At 41.3% G+C, this 24,118-nt stretch overlaps 1 protein-coding gene across 10 annotated transcripts in view; it reads right to left on the minus strand.

Annotated features, from left to right (window-relative positions):
- Positions 1 to 24,118, minus strand: part of SRPK2 (SRSF protein kinase 2) — a 236,111-nt gene that overhangs the window by 28,284 nt on the left and 183,709 nt on the right. For 9 of the 10 annotated variants that reach the window (XM_081244888.1, XM_081244886.1, XM_081244887.1 and 6 more), the window contains 7 exons: positions 17,281 to 17,389; positions 16,254 to 16,341; positions 15,943 to 16,030; positions 13,446 to 13,552; positions 2,918 to 3,083; positions 1,768 to 1,793; positions 66 to 312 (listed from right to left, as the gene is read on the minus strand). In XM_081244888.1, coding sequence (XP_081101014.1) covers positions 66 to 312; positions 1,768 to 1,793; positions 2,918 to 3,083; positions 13,446 to 13,552; positions 15,943 to 16,030; positions 16,254 to 16,341; positions 17,281 to 17,389 — 831 coding nt within the window. The remainder of the gene's footprint in view (positions 1 to 65; positions 313 to 1,767; positions 1,794 to 2,917; positions 3,084 to 13,445; positions 13,553 to 15,942; positions 16,031 to 16,253; positions 16,342 to 17,280; positions 17,390 to 24,118) is intronic. The other variant, XM_081244889.1, reaches the window with a different exon arrangement.

Genomic DNA, 24,118 nt, shown 5'->3' on the forward strand with positions numbered 1-24,118 from the left:
CCTGGCGGGTCCTACTGTGGGAGCTCCTGGGCTCCTATGCAGCCCTGTCTCCAGAGTCCACTGACCATTGTTATTCGCAGTCTCACCCTCGGCTGCCTCCTCTAATCCTGCTGTTTTTAGTTTCACCTCTGGGTGGTATTCATCATCTTGCTCATTGGAAGGTACAGCTGATGTGATGTTTTCTTCTATGATTTTCCTTTCAGCTTCTCGCTCCAATTCTTCTATTTCCTGCAGGCGCTTTTCCAATAACTCAGCCTGCCTTTTCTGCTTCTTTTTCAGTTTTTTCTTTTTGTTTTTAGATATTTTTCCTATCTACAACATGTTAAGAAAATACCACAGGTCAGTTTGCTTCTTTTTAAAGCACTACGCAACAGCGTAAGTGCTGGCAGCATGGCAAATACCAACACAGGCTGTTTTTCTCAGGTCGCATTCAATTAAAATCACATGCCCAGACATGAGATCCACATCACGGTTAGGGTTACAGCCAAACCAGAAAAAAAGAAACCAGTGCTAATATCACGTAACGGGACTACCACCAGGTCTTGCCCTCAGAGGGATATAGCTTAAATCCAGCAAGTCTTTCCCCTTTAAACTCTAAGAAGAACTAAATATGCTGAGATACTCTTGACGTTAAACAAGAAGCACCTCTTGCAAGTTTTATTTGCTGCTGCCTGTCTATAAAGTAACCATGTCCCCTCTCCTTAACTGTCTTACTCAACTGCTGCAAAATCAGGTGTTTCTTGGTCAACAGCACGGTCTGCGTTTGGGTCTCACACACTGAGCTGTTATCAACAGCCAAGACTGCAGGAACTGTAAAAAATGAGCACGTGAAGTAAAGGGAAAAAAGAAAAAGCCATGGTTTCATTCTGCCTCCAATCATGGTGAGCTGACTTGGAAAGTACTGGCAACGAGAGCCTCCAGTCTTCCACAGAATCAGTAATCGAGACAAGCTGCTCAAGCCACAGCAGAACCCAGCAGGCCGGGTGGAATACTTCTTACAGCTCCCTCTCCTACTAGGACTTCCACTCCAAGCTGAGGGCTGCTGGCAGTGCCCTGAAGTCCTGCACATTTCCTCCCAAAACCGTTTGGTTCATAAACATCTTTTAAAACTGGCAGATGACCCATCAACTCAAGACAGATATATATATGTTTTTTCTATGCTTGACTGGAACCAAGCCAGGTTTAGCTCTGCTGCGGTAGGATTTAATTCCAAACAGCTTGTTTCATTTGCTCACACTCAGCATTTTGACAGGACCCCAGAGATAATACTCTTTCATATTTAAGTACTACCTGGAAGTAAAAAAATCAGAACAGCAGCTTCAGAAAAACAGGTAACTTAGAGGCAGATCAGAAATAATATAAAGTGTTTTTGGAACAATCACTCTTAAAACCCTATCTCTATAACCTCACATTTTACCAGACTCAGCCAAGAGCACTCCAGAAAGTGCACGAGGAAAACAAAGATAAAATCTGGGACCACTCTAACTATCCCCCAACTCTAAAAATCACTTCACCTTATCCAAATATTGTCTTACATAATCAAGGATACCCAGCATTTATAAACATGACTGTCTTTTATATTAAAATACACTACAACATCTGTGATTGAGAACGGAACAAAAAAATGCACAACCAATTCCCCCAAACAATCCATAATGAAAAATTGTTGCAGAAAGAAACAAAAACTAATGTTACAATTCGAAAGTTCAATAATGAATAGTCACTTTTGACATGGAGGTGAATATAAGTATAGGTGTAAGTACTTACAGGTTTTTGCTGTGGAGCAGTACTCACTAGAACAAAACAAAATGAAATGAACATTTAGAACGAAATAGATACTTATCTCTATGTAGGTAATCTGAACTGTAAAATGAAATAACTACTCTCTTTTAATGGCTATGCAACTTCAACAACCGTTAAATATTAAAACTTCTGAATCAGAGAGACCTAAAGTTTATCCAACTCAAACAAATGATTGGCTCTTAAAAGGCAAAGCCACAGTGGTTCATATGGAGTCATTTCTCTTACTTATCTAAAATTAAATACGCATTCATTTCAAAAACAGACAATCCCAAAGCACTGACTGATAAGAAAATGGAGAAGAGTCATCCAACCAAATTTGTTTAAAGACAATGAAATGAACAATTCACTTACACAACTATGTTTGAAAACTATTTCACAAGTTTATACAACTAAAGTTAAGTCCAATACTGCGGTAAATATTCTAGAAATCACATGAACAGACTTGGCCAGTGTCAGAAGCTTGATAGACTATGGTTCTGTGATCTAAAAAACACCCCGATGTTAGAAAACGAGATTCAGAAGTGGTGCATGTCCCAAGAGCCCCAGGCAGACAGAGGGCTTTTGCCCTGCAGTCCTCGTGCCTGCCTGGCAACACACTAGGGCAGACAGCACGTGAAGAGAGGGTGAAAGCAACGTCCACACTTCACTGTCGCCATGACACTGCGAAAACCAGAAATAAAACTACATACACCAATACTCAAGTCAGTTGGTCTTCTCCCACCCTGAAGTCTTTTGAAACTAATTCTAAATCCACCAGCTAGACTCAGATTGATGTAGCTGTGCTCACTGGAGTCAAGGAAGCACTCTGACGACTGAACGTCGGCTACGTGAGACCTCCTGCCATAACAGACACTCCTCTGCAGAGAAGTGGGCAACACAGGACAGTGTTCCAAGGAGATGCAGCAGCAGGTAAGAATTCAATAACCTTTTAAGGGAGGACAAAGTAGTTCAAACATTAAAGTACAACTTAACTGGGGCATTTTCCTGCTCAAGAAAAAGGTCTAGCTGCTTCTAGTCATCAGACGCTTACAAAAGCCCCTAATGCATACACATCTGACTCAACTGCCCCCAGTGTACAACTTGGCAGGCTCTCAAAGCTGGCTCAGCCCCTCACCTGCAGACCCCGAAGGAGGAGGGGCGCCCGCTTTCTGCCACTCGGTGGCCTCGGCTGCCATCCGTCTCACGTATGCATCGTCCACGCACATCAAGATGTTTTCCGGCTTTATGTCCGTATGAATGATCTTGCACTTACTGTGTAGATAATCTAACCCCTGAAGGACCTGATCACGTGAAATCAAGAGGAGAGATGACTTATTAATACCTTTATTATTTAACATCTGTTTGTAAAATAGTTAAAATCATTACAAGGCACAAAATACAATGGATACAAAGGGTTTTAGTAAAAATCTTCCTCCCACCCCGGCCCCCATAGGAACCCAGCTCTTTTCCAGAAGCAAGCAATGTGTATCATCCTGGAGATAATTTATGCTCGTGGAAGCAAATGCATCTATACATATACTCTTTTAAATAACAACTTCAGTGAGATATAATTTACGTGTCACACAATTCACCCTTTTAAGAGTACCATTCAATGGTTTCTAGATGTACAGCCCTCACCACTAATTTAGAACATTTTCATCACACAAAGAAGAAACACTGCACACCCATTAGCTGTCACTCCCCCTCTCCTCCCAACTCCTCCAGCCCTAGGCAACCGCTAGTCTACTTTGCTGGGTCTGGATATTTTATATAAGTGGAATGATACAGAGTGTGGTCTTTTGTAACTGGCACAGTATTTTCAAGGTTCATCCAAGGGTAGCAGGTATCAATACCTCATTTCTTTAAATGCCAAATAATATTCCATTGAAAATATCACATTTCATTCACTTGATGAATATTTGACTTGTTTCCATTTTATGGCCATTATAAATAATATTGCTATGAACATTCATGTACAAGTTTTTGTGTGGACATATGTTTTTTATTTTCCTTGGGTATATGCCTAGGAGTGCAGTCGTTGGGTCATATGGTAGCTCTATATTTAGCCTTTCAATGAGCTGCCAAACTGTTTTATACTATGGCTGCACCATTTTACACTCCAATCAGCAACGTGCGAGGATTCCAATTTTTTCATCATGGCCAATACTTGTCTTTTTATTTTAGTCACCCTACTGGGTGTGAAGTGTGTATCTCATTGATCTGCATTCCCATAATGGCTAAAGATGTGTGTACGTTTTTAATATTGCAAGAAAGGAGGATTAAATAGCCCTGGTATCCAGGCGACACTATAGCACTGAACTAAAAGAAAATGCTAAGCCAAGATACTCATGTACTTATTATATATATCATATACATATCATATGTATCACAAAAATTACAGAGTATGGTGACCTAAATGCAAGGCCAAAGTTTTTCTGGAATTATTTCCATTAGAGGGAAATTGTTTCAATTCTTTCCATAAGGAAAAAAATATTTAAAAAATACAGTTCATGTTCCCATACATCAGAAACTCTACAAGCTCAATAAACATTAACATTTGATAAACATCCTCATTCAAACATTTTAAGTCATTTAGGGGCCTTGACGACACTAGACAAGGAAGTGAGAAAAAGACAAGCAGAAGATATATAATATCAATCAGCTCTGACAAGTTCTCAGCAAAAAACCCAATGCTCCTGTCTACCTTGAGTTCCTGGCTAAACAATCTTAACAGACGGCAAAACATTAGTAAGTCAAGGGAAAGAGGTTTCAGAAGAAAATGAAAGGGAGACCTGTCTCTTAAACAAGATGAAAATCCTCACACATATCTAAAAAAACTTTTCCTAGGAAATACTTTTACATGACTTCACTGACTGAACAACAGTCGAGCTCCTGTAACAGACCATACACCCTTCTAGATGTTTGACACATAGCAATAGAAGTTCCCTGTCTCCACTGGGCCTTGACTTTTTACCTTAGAATTAATATTGAATGTTTTAGATAATACTTCAATTAGAATATGTTTAAATTATGTTTAAAATGTCAAAGAACCAATAGGAAGAAAGAGATCATTATATATTTCCATAGAGAATAGGTTATAATCCTGAAGGGAACACAATCCAATGAGCCTGTATGTTATTCACTGGCATTCACGTATCTTCTTTGAGCAAACTGAAATATCATGTGGAGTTTTTATATCGGAATAACAAGAGAAATTATGAGAAGTACAAGAAATTAATGGACAGGTACACTGATGACTTCCAGCCTGCGGAAGTAAAAGGAATTAAGAGCTTTTAGAAACTTTAAACTGTTTTAAATTATTCCAACTGAAACTTCATTTCAATCATCAAATATTAACTCAAAGTTAAAATGTCAGCATCTTTCCAAAAATATCTTTTCACCACCACCCATGCACAAGTTGCTCCTAACTTTTCACCTTAGTTCTTTCATAGTTCTTAGGTTGTTTTACTGTGTGAGAAGCTACTCAGGTAAGAGTTAATGTGATCCAGTATCCAAAGGTGTTAAATGAATTCCAATGACAATGAGGTACTTGAGAGGAGCAAAGTGTTCTCAGTAAGAATTTAAGGTTCCAGATTTTTAATACTGGCTGTTGCACTCAACTGGGTTAACCTTCCTCAAGAAGCACAGCTTGTGTCTGACAATGAACATAAGGAACAGACTATCAACCAGGATCAATTAAGTTAATTAAGATAACACAAATCTTAAAGGAAACAGTTAAGAGACAGCATGGAGCATTGTTAAATCATGACCTTGGGACTCAGACCACTCCTGTATTACTGCTCAATCACTCATTCACTAGGCAAGGTACTTAAGCTGCCTGAGCTTCCATTTTCATATCTATAAAAGGGGGAACATATCCATTAGACAGAAATATGGTAAGAATTAGAAATAATGTATGGAAAACTCACAGATACAAGGTCTAGCTCACAGGAAATTCAAACTAAATGGTAGTAATGAACTAAGTCAGAAGACTTGCATTGATACTGACTTAATAACCATAACTTATTAAATTTCTAAGTCACTTATTAAATTTCTCTGGGTCTCATTTCTCCCATCTATAATATGAATGGGCTCTACCTGATAAAACTCTGATCCTTTTAATTCTAGACTAATATATTTTTTAAAAAATCTTTAGCTATAAGAAGAATGGTTTTATTTTCAAAAACAGTATTTCTGTTCTCAGCCAGTGAAGTTAAAGCAATTCAGCACCCCAGAATCCAGAATCAAACAATAATGATGGGCAATCTTACAACCATTTACACTGAATAATTATGATAATGAAAAACAATAATCAATGACTCAAGCAAGCTTCATGCCCCAGGATAGACCCCTGTTGCCTCACTTGTCTTATCACAGCATGTGTCTCTCTTGTCTACAAACCATACTTAGCCTCACCAGCAGGAGGCCGCACAGGCTGCAGAGATCCTCAGCTGCCATCCGCTTGACCAGGAGTCGGGCGATCAGCGTAGCCACAGAGGGGCCAGGGACGCAGCTGCATCCCACTTAGGGGACGGAGATCACACCCCGGGGCGGGGCCCGTTTTCTGCATGCGAGTCAGCAGCAGTGCAGACCTGGAGGCAGGGTCCGGGCTGGGAGCCAGGAGACCCGGCTCTGGTTCAGGAACTGACCAGCTATGGCTCCCCTCCCCTGACCTCAAATTCAGCCAGAAAACAAGGGCTTGGTCAGCACAGTCTCCAACGTTCCTTTCTAGGCACCTATGAACCGTGTCAGAGACTGTGTGTTACGGTGCTGACAACATCAGCTGGCTCTTCACCTCGGCGCGCTAGAAACAGGTCCTGTCGCAGACATAAAAGGAGGGAGGGAGCTGGGAGCGCTGTGGAGGGTTCGCGTGAAGGGGTCTCCCTGGCCTGCTGGCCACCCAGAGTGAGCTTCCTCCCAAACTCCAAAATGCACAGAGGAACACAAGGACAGCAACTGTCCACACTGTCTCCTGACTCTGGTCACAACGTGGGCACCTTAACAAAGGACACAGGGCGAGCAGACATGTGGAGCGAGGCCTTGTGACGCCGCGCGGGGTGGGGGTGGGGGGGGAACCAGACCGGCAGCACTGCTCCGAGCCGCTGATGCTCACAGGGGTGGAGCGAGACACCAGAGGGCTCTCCTCAAGCCAGAAGCTTTGCGACTGGACAGCGAAGGCACCCACCGGATCTCTGTCCTCACTAGGACGGACAGGAGGTAAATGCTACACGCTGCTCAGACGAGCACATGCCAGACCGAATGGAGAAGCGTGGCGAACACCTGCCTCAATCACAGGGGACCAGAGCCAGGGGACACCGTCCTCATCCGCTCTGTCCCGAAATCGCCCCCTGCTCCTCCTTCTCTCTAACTCTGACTAGTGAGAACTAATGAGAAAATTCAGCAGCTGTACTTCACTCGTGAACATCGTCAGGATGAAAGATAAGACACTGCGCCCAGCACTGAGGAAGCACAGAGGGACGAGCTGGGAAAGGGGCTCAACTCCCTTGAAGGAAGCGACTTCCCCGAATTTCTGAGCTGCATACCCAACATTTTGAGGAGGAGAATTCCAAGTTAGTACAGAATCATATATACTACCACACTGATCAAATCCAAGAACATAAAAATGTTTACCAACTTAAAATTAATTTTCTATTCTAAAATTGAACAATACTGGCTTGATCATAATGCATTCATTGACAAAAGGACCAGTGAGATCATTTAAATGGTAAATAAATACTAAGTGTAGACAAACGTAGAAGTAAACCATTTCCACAAACAGAGACATGAATGCATCCTCTTCACAAGACATGCTATCATTTAAAATGCTCCCCAGTCTTCCTATGCAGACATTTCACACTACCCAGCAGTCAAGAGCATGGATTCTGGATTGCACCACCTGTGTTCCAGTCTTGATTCCCCACAGTAACTGTGGGACTGGGGAAAACTTTTTTTTTTTGTGGTACGCGGGCCTCTCACTGCTGTGGCCTCTCCCGTTGCGGAGCACAGGCTCCGGACGCGCAGGCTCAGCGGCCATGGCTCACGGGCCCAGCTGCTCTGTGGCATGTGGGATCTTCCCGGACCGGGGCACGAACCCAGGTCCCCTGCATCGGCAGGTGGACTCTCAACCACTGCGCCACCAGGGAAGCCCCTGGGGAAAACTTTTAACACCTTCCTCAGAGTGAAGGTAAGAACACCTCTGGCCTCACAAAGCTGTGGTGAGAAATAGACAGCATAATACAAAGAAAGCACTTAAAACTGTGAATGCCTGAAAGAGCATAATAAATGTTAGTGACAAGCATTATAACAGAAAGAGTAATGATAATCCAAAAATCCAGGGCTACACGCTGGACCTACGTATCGTAGCTAAGTCACCACAATCAGAGCCTTGCCCTTACCAAGCTTCATTTAACAGCAAGCAGCCACTTCTTCACAAGGTTTCTGGAAAGGGTAATGAATTAAACCATAAGATTTTAAAAAGTAAAATATCGGCTACCCTTTCGAGTACAGAAGAAAATAAAAGCCACGTTTAAAGAACAGCAACATAGACTTCCCTGGTGGCGCAGTGGATAAGAATCCACCTGCCAATGCAGGGGACACGGGTTTGAGCCCTTGTCCGGGAAGATCCCACACGCCGTGGAGCAACTAAGCCCGTGCGCCACAACTACTGAGCCTGCGCTCTAGAGCCCACGAGCCACAACTACTGAGCCCACTGCCACAACTACTGAAGTCTGCATGCCTAGAGCCCGTGCTCCACAACAAGAGAAGCCACCGCAATGAGAAGCCCGCGCACCGCAACGAAGAGTAGCCCCCGCCCGCCGCAACTAGAAAAAGCCCGCGCGCAGCAACGAAGACCCAACGCAGCCAAAATAAATAAGTTAATTAGTTTAAAAAAATAATAAAGAACAGCAACAGCATTTTAAAACCCCATCACCTGTGGTACACCTTGAATGCACCACAAATAACAAACACTGACAACACAGCACCCTTTTTCTTCTTTCGGCTTTAGAAATAAAAGCTAAACATAAAATAGACTTCAATAAAGCTGATTTTTAAAGAAAAAGAAATAAAAGCTGGGGGGCAAATACACCCCACGCCTGAGGCCAGAGAAGCAGCCTGGGGGAGGCAAGGGGGTGTCCTCACACGATCACCAGAAACCGACGGATGGCCCTTCCTGACCCTGCACAAGGTCACCAGGGCGAAACAAGGACAGTTAAGAACTGATGAAAAGATTGATAATAGTGTATAGGAAACCCTGGAAAAGCAAGTGATTCAACTGTGCTGCGACTTTTCAAAAATAAGTGGGAACCTTTATCTACAAACCCTTCAGATCACAGAAAGGTCAGCCACTTTGTACAGTAAGAATAAGAGGAACATACATTTCTTCTTTCATTTAGGGAAAGCTAACCTCTCAAAAACATTTCTTGACTTTCCACGATGTGAAGGAAGCTACAAAGAGATGTGAAACCTACAACACGTGATCTGGGGCTCCCAGTGCTCAGAATATACAGTTGGGGAGACAGAACGGCTACTCTGTGCTGGTCACAAGCTGGAAGCTTTATCAGCAGTCCCTCCAAACTCACCTGCACAATAAAGCCACAAATTATGCATTATCATCCTGATGTGACAAATGCAGACACAGGCTTACAGAAGTTAAGTGATTTGATCAGGGTCACAAAGTAGTAAGTGCCAAGTTAGAATGTGAAATTAAGTCTACTGACAAGACTTAAGTGTACTCATTACACTTTCCTCTATTCTAGTGGTTCTCAGCAAAAGGAAATTTTGCCTCCTCGAAGACATTTCACAAAGTTCAGAAATATTTAAGTGTCATTGCTGGGGTGGTCCTGGCTGAGACAGACATCTAGAGGGCAGAGGCCAGGGATGCATCTAAACAACCTACAACGCACCGGGCAGGTCCCTACAAGAAAGGACTATCCAGTCCAAAATGTCAGCAGTGCCAGGGTTGAGAAACTTTGGCCTACACTTTAAGACCCTGCAATAATTAAGAAAGGACCAAGTGTAGGCGGCAGCCATCCTTCCCCAAGGAGGGAAGAAATATTGCTCTTAACTAGGGTAGAATGGGAAGCCTTTATCACAGAAGTGGAATTTTGGTTGAGTCTTTATAAACATGGGTAGAATAGAAAGAATGCTATTTTCTACAGCCTAGGACAAAAGAAATAAACCAAAGATGTGGAGCTTAAAAAATGGCAAAGTGAGTACTTTCTCTAAATACCCTACAGAAAACTAGTAAAAATTTATGTATAAAAATTCTGGTAAAACAGCATGTGTTTATAAATGCTTGGGACATCTCTGAATATTCATAAGAAAACCATAACTTGGTTGATTCCAGAAGGGAAACTGTGTACCTGAAGGACACTTAACAAGTCATACCTACTTAAATGATTAATTAATTAATGGGGAAAAATTTACCTGCCAGGAGGTAAGAGCTGAATCGGGGTTTCTAAGGGGAAATACGGGCTTTCACTAGATGGTAGAAGACCTTAAACAGGTTCACAAGAAGAGCAATGAGTTAACTCTTATTGGACATAAACTGAGTACAAGTCCAAAGATATTATTTGCTGCTTGGGAAAATGGTAAATGCATGTGCTCCGAAGCCAGACTACCTGGGCTTGAATTCCTGCTCCACCACATACACTTGTTATTTCTTGACTAGGGCCAAGTTACCTAACCTCAGTTCCACTTCCATAAAATAAAGACAGTAAAAATACCTATTTCATAGACTTACTGTGAGGATTCAATGCATCAAAATTTGCAAAATACTTAGCACTATGCTTGGCACATAGTAAGCACTGAATAAACATTTATAATTATTAATAGCAGTATCCCTTTACATCTTAACAATAATCTAATAATGAAGGTACCATTATTATTCTCAATTTATTCATGATGAAATTATGGCTTAAAGAGATTAAGTAACTTGGCCAAAGTCCTTTCGCTAGAGTAGGGTATACAGTTGTCCCTCAGAACCTGCAGGGGTTTGGTTCCAGGACACCTACCCACCCTTCGTGGATACCAAAATCCACAGATGCTCAAGTCCCTTATAATAAAAGGGCAGCAGTATTTGTATGTAATCTACACAATCCTCCCACATACTTCAAATCATCTCTAGATTACTTACAATATTTTATACACTGTAAATACTATGTAAATAATTGTAAATAAAATGTAAATGCTACGTAATAGCTGCCTGCACAGCGAATTCAAATTTTGCTTTTTGGAACATTCTGGAATTTTTTTCCCTGAATATTTTCGATCCATGGTCAGCTGAACCCATGGACACAAAGAACTGTATTTGACACCAACACCCAAGCTCTTTATCACTCTATACATTGCTTCATGAAAGCCAACAATATTAAGCTGCAACAACAGGCAATGGAAAGCCACTAAAGGCTTCTAGATGGGGATACGAACTATTAGAACAAAGTTTTACTTAGGAAAGTAACTGCCAACAGAAAAGGGAATAAACTGACGTGAGGAAGTAGAGTAAGATGGGCTGGACTCTGGGAGAGTAGACAGAGAGAAGCTTGTGAAAGGGTACTGGCCGGAGGTGATGAGGACCTGAACCTTAGTTCAGGAACAACAGGAGAAACATACATGGCCAGGAGGGATGGACGGCGAGGTGACCAGGGGGCGTGGTGGGAGACAGCAACAGGGGTGAGTGAAACACAGCCAGCTACAGCGGACTTCAAAGGTGAAGGAGGCCACACAGTGAGAGAACATTAGAAAGCTGGCCTACCTTGTCGTGTTATGGGGAGTAACAGAGCCAAGTAGGTCTATTCATAAAGGATCTTCCCAGTACTACCCAGAAGTCAAAAGTACTGAACCCATAGGATGGATCAAAGGGAATGAAGGGAAATTCAGACATATAGATTATTACCTGGGATATAGAACAATTTACTACTTTGAAAGTTACAAGTTTAGGGGGAAAAAATCCAGATTTCATGATATTTTTCTTAAAATTAAAGATGAGTTGACACCAGAGCAAAACAAAGCTTCTATTAACACTACCTACAAGGACTAAGTGCAGACCACATAAAATCAAAATTCCATCTTGAAACCAATAAAACACTACAAGACTTCTTACTCTCTAAGGCACAGTGTACATGAATTAAAGTGAAGATAACACATTCATTCAATCATTTGTTCATTCACTAAGTATGCATTAAAGTTCCATTAAACTCCAAGAATTTCATCTTTAGAGTTAAAGCCTCTTTTACTTGCTAAGTAAGGCAAGATTCTGTTTTTCCATTCTGGAATACGAAATAAATATCGACGGTTCATCTGCTAATTCGCATTCTCCCAACGCTGCCAAGCCTGAGTTATGGTGACACCTAGAGCAACAGCAGACATCTTTGAAAGGATAGGGTTCAAAGGAATGAGAGAACCTGTGTGATATACATTCGAACTGTTATTTCTGAAATTATTTGCTTTTTGTTAAAATATGTAAATCTTTTAATATTTCCAGGATTTATCAGAGATAAATCAGAAATTTTAAATTGGATAATTAAATTTTTTCAGGGGACTTGCCTGGTGGCACAGTGGATGAGACTCCAGGCTCCCAATGCAGGGGGCCCGGGTTCGATACCTGGGCAGGGAACTAGATCCCACATGCATGCCACAACTACGAGTTCGCATGCCACAACTAGAGAAGCCTGCGTGCCTCATCAAAAGATCCTGCGTGCCGCAGATAAGACCCAATGCAGCCAAATAAGTACATAAATATTTAAAAAAAAAAAAAAAGAATTATGGATCAAGGTTTGTATTTCAGGTCTAGAACCCCCAGGCAGGTCTAGCTCAAGCTCTGGGCCTGGGGACAAGGAAGGGCCTCAAACCAACGAGTCGTCTTCTCAAGCAAACCAAGCAACCTCCGATTATTACTTACTCTGCAGAAATATGCATGGTAATTATCCATTATATCAGCATAGGTAATCCAGAATAAAGCGTATCTGCAACTTTCCTAATTTAGGCTCTAAGGGCAATGAGTCAAAGACTGGTATGTTCCATGCAGAAAACTGAATCTGGTAAACATTTCTAATTAGAAGGAAATCTTCCATATGTGTATACTTCCATTCTATAAATATCTGCTGCAGCATCCACACCGAACCACACACTAACGGAAGGTTTTCTATTGTCAAGGCAATTGAACGAAGTACAAATACAATACTCCACATATAACTTAAACATTCCTTAAATTACCTTCCATTTATCCTTCATCCAAATACTTAGAAATAGCAAATAAACACAATACATTATATGTCTTTTTCTGTATTATTTTCTAAGGAACTAAGTGGGACATTTTGTAGTAATGATAATGGATAAAACAATTTCTCATTTTACTGTATCACTTACCTGAAAAAAGATCCATATGCCAAAAGATATATATGCTTGACGTTTACATATTACTCCCTTTACAAGACAGAAGGGCTTATCATTAACTAAATACAAAATTGATTTAATAAGTTCAAAATGTTATGCACTGTGATATATGTATTTATTTCTAAAACTGGAGAGAGAGAGATATATGAGTTTGTGCATTTTTTTTTGTTTTTCTTTTTTGTTTGTTTGTTTTCTTTAAAACAGGAATTCGTGTTGAAAGGCTAGCCAGTTAGGTACTGGGAGCTGGGGGCTGCCGTCATAAGCCTCACCTGTCGAATAATGCTCTTCACACAACGTACTGGGAGGCCTTGGTAGTTGGACTTTATGATCCACTTGAGGAGATGGTGGCCAAGCACTTCAAAGACCATGCAGACATCTGGGACAGGGTTAAGGATCATTTCTGGATACATCACCTGCAGTGACGGAATTACTAAAAGCAGCATCATTGTGGCACTTGGCAAAACAATTATTTCTTTATAAAATGCAACTTCAATACTATCAGTAATACCAAAAGTGGTCATCTGCTGTTCCTCACCTAAACAGAAAGATCTAACACGTACTAAGTACCTACCATGTGCCATATATGATTTAATGTGTACTCATAACAACATAAGGAATGAGGAGAGTAAACCTCGGGGAGTTTAAAGAACCCTCCTGCCTGACACCACCCAAAGGTGGTAGAGTCATGACGCAACCCCACACTTACCCGCGCTCTCAAGCACACTTCTCCTGACAATCAGCCTTAACGAAAATGAGCAGGACGGAAACCTCACAGAAACTGATGAGGAAAAGAATAGAGAACTCTCCCGCCTTAAGTGTCCTGCCTGCCTACCTAAATTTCTATCCTATACATCACATAAAACACTTTATAAAGCAGAAATTTACCAAACACAGGGAAGACATGTGATCTTTTCCTTCAATAATATCTTTCACTGGGTCACTGGATCAATTTTAAGTTTTTAAGTTTTTAAGAATGTATGATCACAATTTAAGACATGGCATGGCCATTAAGACCAACCTATAAGAATGAAATCTCAGGAATCTGGGTTTCGTTTTTGTTTTTAATAGAAATTCTAGTCAACCACTGACCCTCCAGAACTGTGAGCCACCAAAGTCCCTCATATAAATATATTCATGTCATTCATACAGAAAGATTTTGAATGGCTCTGAAACCCTTTGAGAATATTTTGTTCAGCCCTGGAGACCTATATACAGGCCTATAAGAAGGTCAGATGAGTTAATATTTTTTTAAAATATCTGGATCTACCACATCATCATAGTAACTATTGCTTTAAATATCTTTAATAAAAATAAGAAAAATATTTCTATGACACTGGACAGCATATGTGCGACAGACTTATGCATAGATGATCTAAAGCTAGAAGTTCCTTACTATTTCCCAAGCTCAGTAAAAAAATGGCAACTAAGGTCTAAAGTTAGTAGCAGGCATAGAGATGAAGCCCAAGGCTTCTAAATTATTACCTGAGTGTTCTCAAAGCATTGACAAATCTGGACTACTTAACAGTAGAAATAGCCACTGGAATGTATTCAATATATATCAAAAAAACCACCTCCATTTACCTACAAATCAGGTGTTTTCTCCAAAGAAACCCTCTCTCTATCAGCTGTCTTAAGGACTGCCTCCCAGATCTGATGCAAGAGGAAGGGCTGCCCTGCCTGCACATAAACAAACAGGCTCACTTGGAGACCAGGGGCAGAGAAGGACCAGCTCTATCTTTCTATCTATCAAGAGGGGAAAATGCACTTTGCAGCTAGCAGAAAGGATCTTGAGGCAAAGGGTGAGGTCACATCAGCAGTCACCGGAACTTGCTAGTATCCTCAAATCTGATCTCTAGAAGAAATATAAAAACCTCCTCAAATACACAGGGTGTGAAGAAAGTGCTTTCCTATGGGATTAAGACTTAGTAGATGCAGAAACAGGCTATCATTCTGGGGTGTAAGCTGGGAGAAGGCTTTGTCCTCAGGTTCTGGAGCTTGAACAGGTCAAATATCAAAATGTTGAATCTGTTCCAAACATGATAAAGGAAAGAATAAAAGATCAGGAAGGAGGAGAAGAGCCTGGCTCTTGACACACACCCGGCACTCACCAGTCACAAGATAATGAATACACGGTTCGGTCCTCCTGAACCTTGGGGAATGAAGGTATTGCTTAGATCAGGCCCATACAGGGCTATCTCAGAGGATCCAATATTAAAATATGGAAACAGCATTCTGGAAACTAAAGGCATTATCTCTTCTCTCCACTTGCGCCAAAAGCTCTGAGCTACAGGTTATTCTGCTGTCACTGCGACCCCTGCGGCTGCCCTTTACCAATGCCCTGGGCAGAAGGAGGGTAAAGATAAGACAAGAGCTCCTTCCGCACAACCCCCATTCACTTCCTCCTGGGCCCTCCCTCCCCCAAAACTACTAAGCATGCAAACAATACAACAGCAGCCCAATTAAAACTGACAGCCTCAAAAGAGAAAGGGAGGTCATGAGATGCCCTTGCTCCACTTGTAAGACACACTTCTTTTCCAGAATCAGAACTAAGGCCTCCCTATTCAAAAAGCAAAAGGAACAAGTCACCTTATAACTAAGAATCTTTCAAGAATCATATAACATGAAGACGCTAGAGGCTGCATGTGGAGAGTGAAACAGCAAACAGAAGTGTATAGGGATTAAAATATTTCCATTTTTTAAAAGTAAAAAGAAAAACTAGAGTATAACTCAGCCATTAGGAAGCAACAGAACCGTCAGAAAGGATACGTATTCCATTCATGCCTGAAATTTTGAAGTCATCGATTAGCTGTACCACCATGTCTTTATTTGGGTCAGTGGGATCACTTTCTCGAACCTATAGAGAGAAAAATGAATTCAAGAACAGAAGTGTTTAAGACTGAAAGTCATTTCCATTGTACCAACCAAAACTGTTTAATAAATGTTGTAAAAAAATAAAAGATTCAGTATTTGAACTTACAAATAATAAATTCAATTAATTTAGTAAAACCCAGAAAAATCCCTCTGTGAAATTTCATCATTAACCTTTCTGATATCATTCGCATTCTTGTAGTACTTACACATTTGAGCAATTTTATTTCATCCAAGGCTGTCTCTGTATAATGCTGGGCACTTTTTACAACTTTCATTGCAACAAATCTTTTTCCCCTTAAAAAAAAAATGCATTAAAAAATTTTTAACAGAAGTGATCATTTATAATAACTCTAATAAACTAGACTAATAAACTAGACATCATAATGAACTGTAATAAACTCTAATAAATAGCAACTTTCAATAAGCTTTCTTTTAAAATAGTACTTTTCAAATTGTGGGGTTACAGTTAAGCAGTGGGTTCATGTGTCAATCTCTTCTTTGCTTTGTGTTTCTGTTTTGTCCTCATAAAAATCAAGCAGGGCTTCCCTGGTGGCGCAGCGGTTGAGAGTCCGCCTGCTGATGCAGGGGACACGGGTTCGTGCCCTGGTCCGGGAAGATCCCACATGCCTCGGAGCGGCTGGGCCCGTGAACCATGGCCGCTGAGCCTGCGCGTCCGGAGCCTATGCTCCGCAACGGGAGAGGCCACAACAGTGAGAGGCCCGTGTACCGCAAAAAAAAAAAAAAAAAAATCAAGTAGACTAGAGAGATGTCAGAGTTCATCACATATGGTTAAGATCAAGTATGATAACACTTTTGTTTCAATTCACACACACACTACACATGTGTACGTGTACTCTAAGGATGCAGGTTCATATTAGGGGTCATGGCTTTCAAAAAAAGTTGAAAACCACGGACTGGAAAGGCCTAAACATTATTATTTTATATTTGCATTTTTTCTGGTATGGATGAATTACGAGAAAAACAATATGACCCGAGTTTGTGCAATTACAATGAATAAGCCTCAGATATAAAGGCAGAAGAAAATTAATATTTAAAGATGACATGCAAATGAACTTCAAAGTGAGAGGGGAAAGTCTGGGGTGGGGCAGGCCTGTGCCCTGCGCTTTACATGCCACAACAAAAGCAGGTGTGCTCCTCAGCCTTAGCTTGTTGTAAAATAACGATGTTGAACCAGACCAGGAATCAAAAGCACGAATGACAAGGAACACTTACTGCATATCCCAGCACAGCCAGACAGTAGAGAAGTGTCCCCATCCTAACTTCCTAATAACATGATACCGGCCATTGAAGAGGTCTCCAATTTTCACTGGATGATAGCCACCTTTTATTATTTAAAAGAAAGAAAGAAAAAAATAAATAAATTTCAGAAAACTAGTCATGGAAACTCGTTCTTCCTTGTCAGTTCCTGATACCATTAAATAAAACTCTAAATAATAAAATCAGATTTAAAAACATGTTTAATAATACAACATTTTTTCAAGACTACCTTTCATCAAGAGAAAAATGCCCCCTATGTCTTTCTTTTAGGCTTTTTTTTTTTAATTTAACTTAGAAAAGCAATGAACCACCCAGCACGCTGTAACAATAACTGGAGGTTTTATCTGTAAGTCTAGTTGTACATAATATGTATATTCTAGCTCTTGACATTTCTAAACAATCTTTTTTCTTCTAAGCAACAAGTTAAACGCAAATCTTTCGGGGTCAGCATAACACATCTCACCGAAACCAAGGATGCGGACTCGGCATAGTTCTGCATACACCAGAGTTTATGCACAGCCAGCAAGGAATTACATAATATACGACACTCTACCCACCAAAAGAACTTGCTGCTCTCACCACTCTTCCAGCCTAAAGCTCCTGCCAGGAAACAGGATGGAGAGCAAGAGAGAGCACCCAGTGTTAAGGGTGACTCTTGGGGAGGTAAGGACGCTTCACAGGCATCTAAAAGACCTTCACTTGACATGGTAAATAAAATAAGCAGCGCACAAAGTAGCATGCGTAATATGATACCATTTTTTGTGAAACACACAAGAAAAAGTCTGGGAAGATAAGATGTTAGCAGCAAACATCTCTGGATATTAAATTACTCTTTTATTCTTTTTATCTCTATTTTACTTTATTCGTTTTCTCTATCTCTTCCAATTATTTCCTTAAAAAAATAAAAATACTTTTCTACATTTCATTCTTTAACATCTACTGCTCTATTTATTGCAAAAATGTTCTCACTTTTTACCTCTGCAGAATTCTTACAAATCACTCAAGAAAGACATGGATGTTTCATGCCTAGTGTTGAGAGGCTCAAAGCAGGAAGCATCTAAATCACATCCTCCACTATATCTAACAGAGGGCCAGGAGTAGCAGTTCAAGAAGTGTTATGAATGCTGACGAATATTTAAACTGTGCTGAATTAGTAAAGCAGGAATTTGAGCAGATACTAACTTTCTACAATTCTTACTCTCATACCACACTTGCTTTTCCTGGATTTTAATATCAAAGTCTATAACAACAATTTGGGCAAAAGACATGAACTGAAAAAAAAAAAAAAGACATGAACTGAAACAGTAAATTAGGAACAAAATATAGCAAATTATTAAATGAATGAATGGGTGTTAACTAAACTTATTGTGGTAATCATTTCTCAATATACAGATGTCAAGTCGTTAGGCTGTACTGCTTAAACTCACACAGTGCTTAAGTCAATTCCATCTCAATAAAACTGGAAGAGAAAATGGCTTATTACTTACATACAAGGCTAAACCAAAATTAAAGTGGGCTCTGAGTTCACAACACAGTGTTTAAGTCATTCAAATTAACAATGAAAAGGACGAAAAGAAATCGACCATTATTCAAGTAAAATTCGGGATACTGTGCTAGGCACTTTATTTTCAAAACCAGGATCCATGAAACAAAAGTAAACTGAAACATGTTGCAGACTCCCCACAAGGGGAGGGAGCAGGGGCGGGGAAGGAAGAAGGGAGAAGTTCTGCCTGGGAAACGCTTAGCTGAACAAAGCAAGCAGATTTCTTGACCAAAGTGGTTCTCAGAGCCCAGTGTCTTAACACACAGTGGGAACCTCCAAGAGAACAAGACGCTACAAATTCCAGACAGGTCTGCTCACAAAACCATTTCTTCAAGAAACTAGCCACATTTCACAGCACAAAGTATTTAGGGAACACTCATGTCTACTGTTTCTTACAACATGTGTTATTATTTCTACACTGCTGAAGTGGGCAAAAGTCTCAGAGATAGTAAGCAGTCAGTTCAGGGCTGGAAACTGGGTCTGACTCCAAAGCCCACCACACTCTGTTCACCAGTAAGAAATGCACTCCATTTTTAATACCCAGAAGACCATTTCCTGGTCTTACTAAACAGGGACACTGGATAGTTTAATTGAAAGCTACTTACCACTTAATTGCATATTATTGCTAACATGAAGGTTTCTAAATTTACAACTAATTTAATTATGCAAAAAGAGAAAAACCCTGTACCGCTATTATAGGTTTCAGATTTGAATTCTTGAACAGCCAGAGTGTGTACATGTGAGCTAAGATAGACAAGCACTAGTTCCAGTGTAATCACCGCATAAGAACAGCCGTTCCTTTTCTCAACGGGACTGAAAGTTGAACAAAAGAAATTACTTAGTCCAGTTATTTCAAGAGCCCTGACACTGAGAATATTGTGCCAGAAAATAGGCCAACTAACAAAAGGTGCATAAAAGTAAAACTTAAACACAAATATAAAAACAACTGAAAGCACTAAACATATCCTAAGATGGTTTGGTTTTGTTTTGTTTTGTTTTAGCCTTGCCACGCAGCATGTGGGATCTTATTTCCCAGACCAGGGATTGAACCCACGCCCCCTGCATTGGACGTGTGGAGTCTTAACCACTGGACTGCCAGGGAAGTCCCAAACATATCCTAATTTTTATTTTGAAAATCTGACGCACACAGTTTCACATCTGCAGTCCATATTACCGTCACACCCTAACTCCCAGATTTCTACAGGAAATGACAGTCTTTCCGAACATTTTTCAATCTCTTCTCAAAGAACGGTAACTAACACTCAGGCTGCCAGAGGGCGGAGCACATCTCCCCACAGCAGACCACACCAACCGCTTCAACATCCGGGGAGTTAAGAGAAAACGGATAGTCTTCTCCAATTCCCTCAAATTAGCAAACAACACATGCCACGATGGCTATTAGCAGAGGATACCCACAACACTGGCCCACAACACTGTCCACACAAAAGGAATCCTAAGACCAGCCAAAGACTAGACAAGGCCCCCTCCTCCTGCTTCTTCACCATCAGTCAGTACAGAAGCACAGGACAACAGCAGTGCCGCAGAAGGACCCTGCTGATGGCATCAAGCAGAGAACCAGGAAGGGTCCAGCAGCTGAGGACTACCTTGACCTAGGGGTTTGGTTGATACAACTGTACCTCACTACTTATACTATTTAATATAAAAAGCATGCATTTATCACTTAAAAGTTTTCTTCTTTTTCTTTTTTTAATTTGGCTGTGCCACAACTCTTACAAGATCTTAGCTCCCCGACCAGGGACTGAACCCACACCCTCAGCAGTGAAAGTGCAGAGTCCTAACCACTGGACTGCTAGGGAAGTCCCCAAAGTTTTTCTTTTATTCTTAAAAAGTAAATGTTAGATTGGATTACAAATACATGAGAGCAAGTATGGATTGTTAAGCAATTTTTTTTTTTTTTTTTTGCGGTACGCGGGCCGCTCACCGCTGTGGCCTCTCCCATTGCGGAGCACAGGCTCCGGACGCGCAGGCTCAGTGGCCATGGCTCACGGGGCCCAGCCGCTCCGCGGCATGTGGGATCCTCCCGGACCGGGGCACGAACCCGTGTGCCCTGCATCGGCAGGCGGACTCTCAACCACTGCGCCACCAGGGAAGCCCTGTTAAGCAATTTTTAAGTTCACTCTGACTCCTATCTCCCAAGCACACCCAAAAAAAAGCTCTACCTATACCATTTATAAGGCTTCAAAGAAGACAATTCTGAAACTATCCTTCTTAGCTGTTTTGGGGGAATTGTTGGCCAAGATAAAGATGACTCCCTTTTGCTTGCTGAGCAAAAAACAGGTTCAATTTGAACAGTAAATCGAAAGTTCAGAACTCTCTCACAGACAACAGTCTGGAAGAATTTTCAGCAAAGTCTCTATTTTCTAGCAAAAAATATTAAGTAACATTTTCTTTCACTGACCCAAGTTTCTTAGCCCTCTGATGGTGATGTTTCAAATTAAACAACATATAAAAAGGATAATACATCATGACCAAGTAGGGTCTATTCCAAGAATGAAAACCTGTTTAATATTAAAAAATCAACAGATGTAATTCACCATAATTAACACTCAAAAAAAGCAAAACTATACAGCAGATCAACAAACATACAAAAAACATTTCACGATATCCAACATGCATTCCCAATGAAAATTCTCAACAAAGCAGGACTAGAAGAACATCTATAAAAAATCTACAGGTAACATCAGTCTTAATGGTGAAAGACTGAATGCTTTCCCCACCTAAAATCAGGAACGAGGTAAGTATGCCTGCTCTCCCTACTTCTATTCAACACTGGCCTGGAAGCTCTAGTCAGCACAATCAGACAAAATAAATAAATAAAAAGGTATCCAGACTGGAAAGTAAGAAGAACTATCCATAGCCCAGCAGAAGCCTATGGGGCCTTCCCAGGACCGGCCCCTCCCCCATAGCCTCTGTAGCAGCTCCTCTCTGAAGTACCAGATAATAGTATCTCATGCATATTTCCTGAGTTTTTCAGATGCTAAAATCACCAACAAATGTTAGAAATTAACCACCTGATGATCATGAGCAGTAAGCCCCAGACTTTCTGCTGCCTAAGGAGTGATCATCATCAACCCACCAGAGAACTGGGCACGAGCTGATCACATACCCTGGGACGCCCCTTCCTTACCTTTCCTTTAAAAATGCATTGCTGAAATTTCTCAGAGAGTTTGGGGGTTTTTTGAGCTTGAGCCACTCGTTCTCCTTGCTCAGCCCTGCAATAAGCCTTTCTCTACTTGAAAGGTTTCTCAAACTCGACGTTTCTGCTTGACTGGCCTCACTGTGTGTCGGGGACATGAACTTGCATGCAGTAACATACCTCTCTATTCATAGACAACCTGATCGTCTACATGAAAAAGCTTAAGGAAGCTGCAAAAAACGGTACTAAAACTAATGAATGAAGAAGAGTAGCAGGATATAAACTCAAGATATAATAATCATTTGTATTTCTACATACCAGCAATAAACAATGTGAAACTGAAATCTTAAAAACAGGCTTAGGGATTTCCCTGGTGGCGGAGTGGTTCAGAATCTGCCTGTCAATGCAGGGGACACGGTTCGAGCCCTGGTCCGGAAAGATCCCACATGCCGTGGAGCAACTAAGCCCGTGGGCCACAACTACTGAGCCCGCGAGCCACAACTACTGAGCCCGCGTGCCACAATTACTGAAGCCTGCACACCTAGAGCCCGTGCTCCACAACAGAAACCACGGCAATGAGAAGCCCATGCACCGCAACAAAGAGTAGCCCCTGCTCGCCGCAACTAGAGAAAGCCTGCGCACAGCAACGAAGACCCAGCACAGCCAAAAAAAAAAAAACCACACACATATATATAATGTATATAAAATATACATATATAATATATATAAAATGTCTGTGTACACACACACACACTTAGGGGACTTCCCTGGTGGTCCAGTGGCTAAGGCTCCACGTGCTCCCAATGCAGGAGGCCTGGGTTCGATCCTTGGTCAGGGAACTAGATCCCACACGCTGCAACTAAGAAATTGAATGCCACAACTAAAGATCCTGTGTGCCACAATTAAGACTTGGTGCAGCCAAAATAATCAATTAATTAATTGATTGATTATATTAAGTTTAAAAAAATGAAATATGTGCGCGCGCGCGCACACACACACACACACACACACAGAGGAATAAATCTAACCAAAGATGGGAATGGGACTTCCCCAGTGGTCCAATGGTTAGGACTTGGCGTTTTTCCCAGCTGTGGTCTGGGTTCAACCCCTGGTCGGGGAACTAAGATCCTGCAAGCCATGTAGTGAAGCCCCACCACCCCCCCCCAAAAAAAAAAAAAAAGTAAAAGGGTTAATGAAGCATAATAAGCAATGTAATGGGTAAATGCTAACTGTTCTAAATTTAAAAAGGAAAAAAACGTGTTAAAGTCATTTCTGAAGACAATTAGGTAAATTTAAATAAGAAAGGAATTTTAGATGACGTTACAGAATAATGCATTTTCTTCAGTGTAACACAGTGATATCATGGTTACACAACAGGAGAATGCACTTTTTCTTAGATGTTTGCTGAGAATTTGGGAAGTAAAATGTCATGATGTTTTAACTTCTTTTTAGGTAATGCAGCAAAAGAAAAATGCATATACATCACACGTGTATATAATAAAGCAAGAGAGAAAATGTAAGTCATTCCTCAACAATGCTAAAATAGATGAAATGCAGGAATTCCCTATATTATCCCTTCAAAACTACTTTACGTTTGAGAATTTCCACAATAAAGAAGAACGTTATTTTTAACCTGCCTCTTTCTTACTCCTTCCAAAGGTGTGGTGGTGAGAGCAGCTGTCTGGACGACCAGGCAATCACAGAGCAGGCGGAGACCAGCTCCAACCGCTAGGGGGCAGGAGAGAGAGGCCCTGCAGCCCGACTGGAAAACGCATGTGGGCGGGACCCCAAGCGCTCCGAAACAAACTCTGAAAAGGAGGTTGAAGGGGAAGCTGAAATGAGAAGCCTGCTCAGGGCCCGCTCTAGGCTCGTGGCATTCAGGGTGTCAGTTAAGGCAGCAACACGGGGACGCTGTGCTATGGCTTCTATCGAACGCGGGTCGGAGGCGGGGCGAGGCTGCTCACCGGCCGGCCAGCGTCCCCCAGGACGGAAGCCTTAGCGCCGGGATTAGAACCGGGCTCTGCTGGATTCTCAGCACCGCGCTCTTCCTACTCTACCACGACTAAGTATTCACCCCGCCGCTAAAATGTGTG

The sequence above is a fragment of the Mesoplodon bidens genome (assembly GCF_964165515.1).
Source record: "Mesoplodon bidens genome assembly, chromosome: 9".
NCBI lineage: Eukaryota > Metazoa > Chordata > Mammalia > Artiodactyla > Ziphiidae > Mesoplodon > Mesoplodon bidens.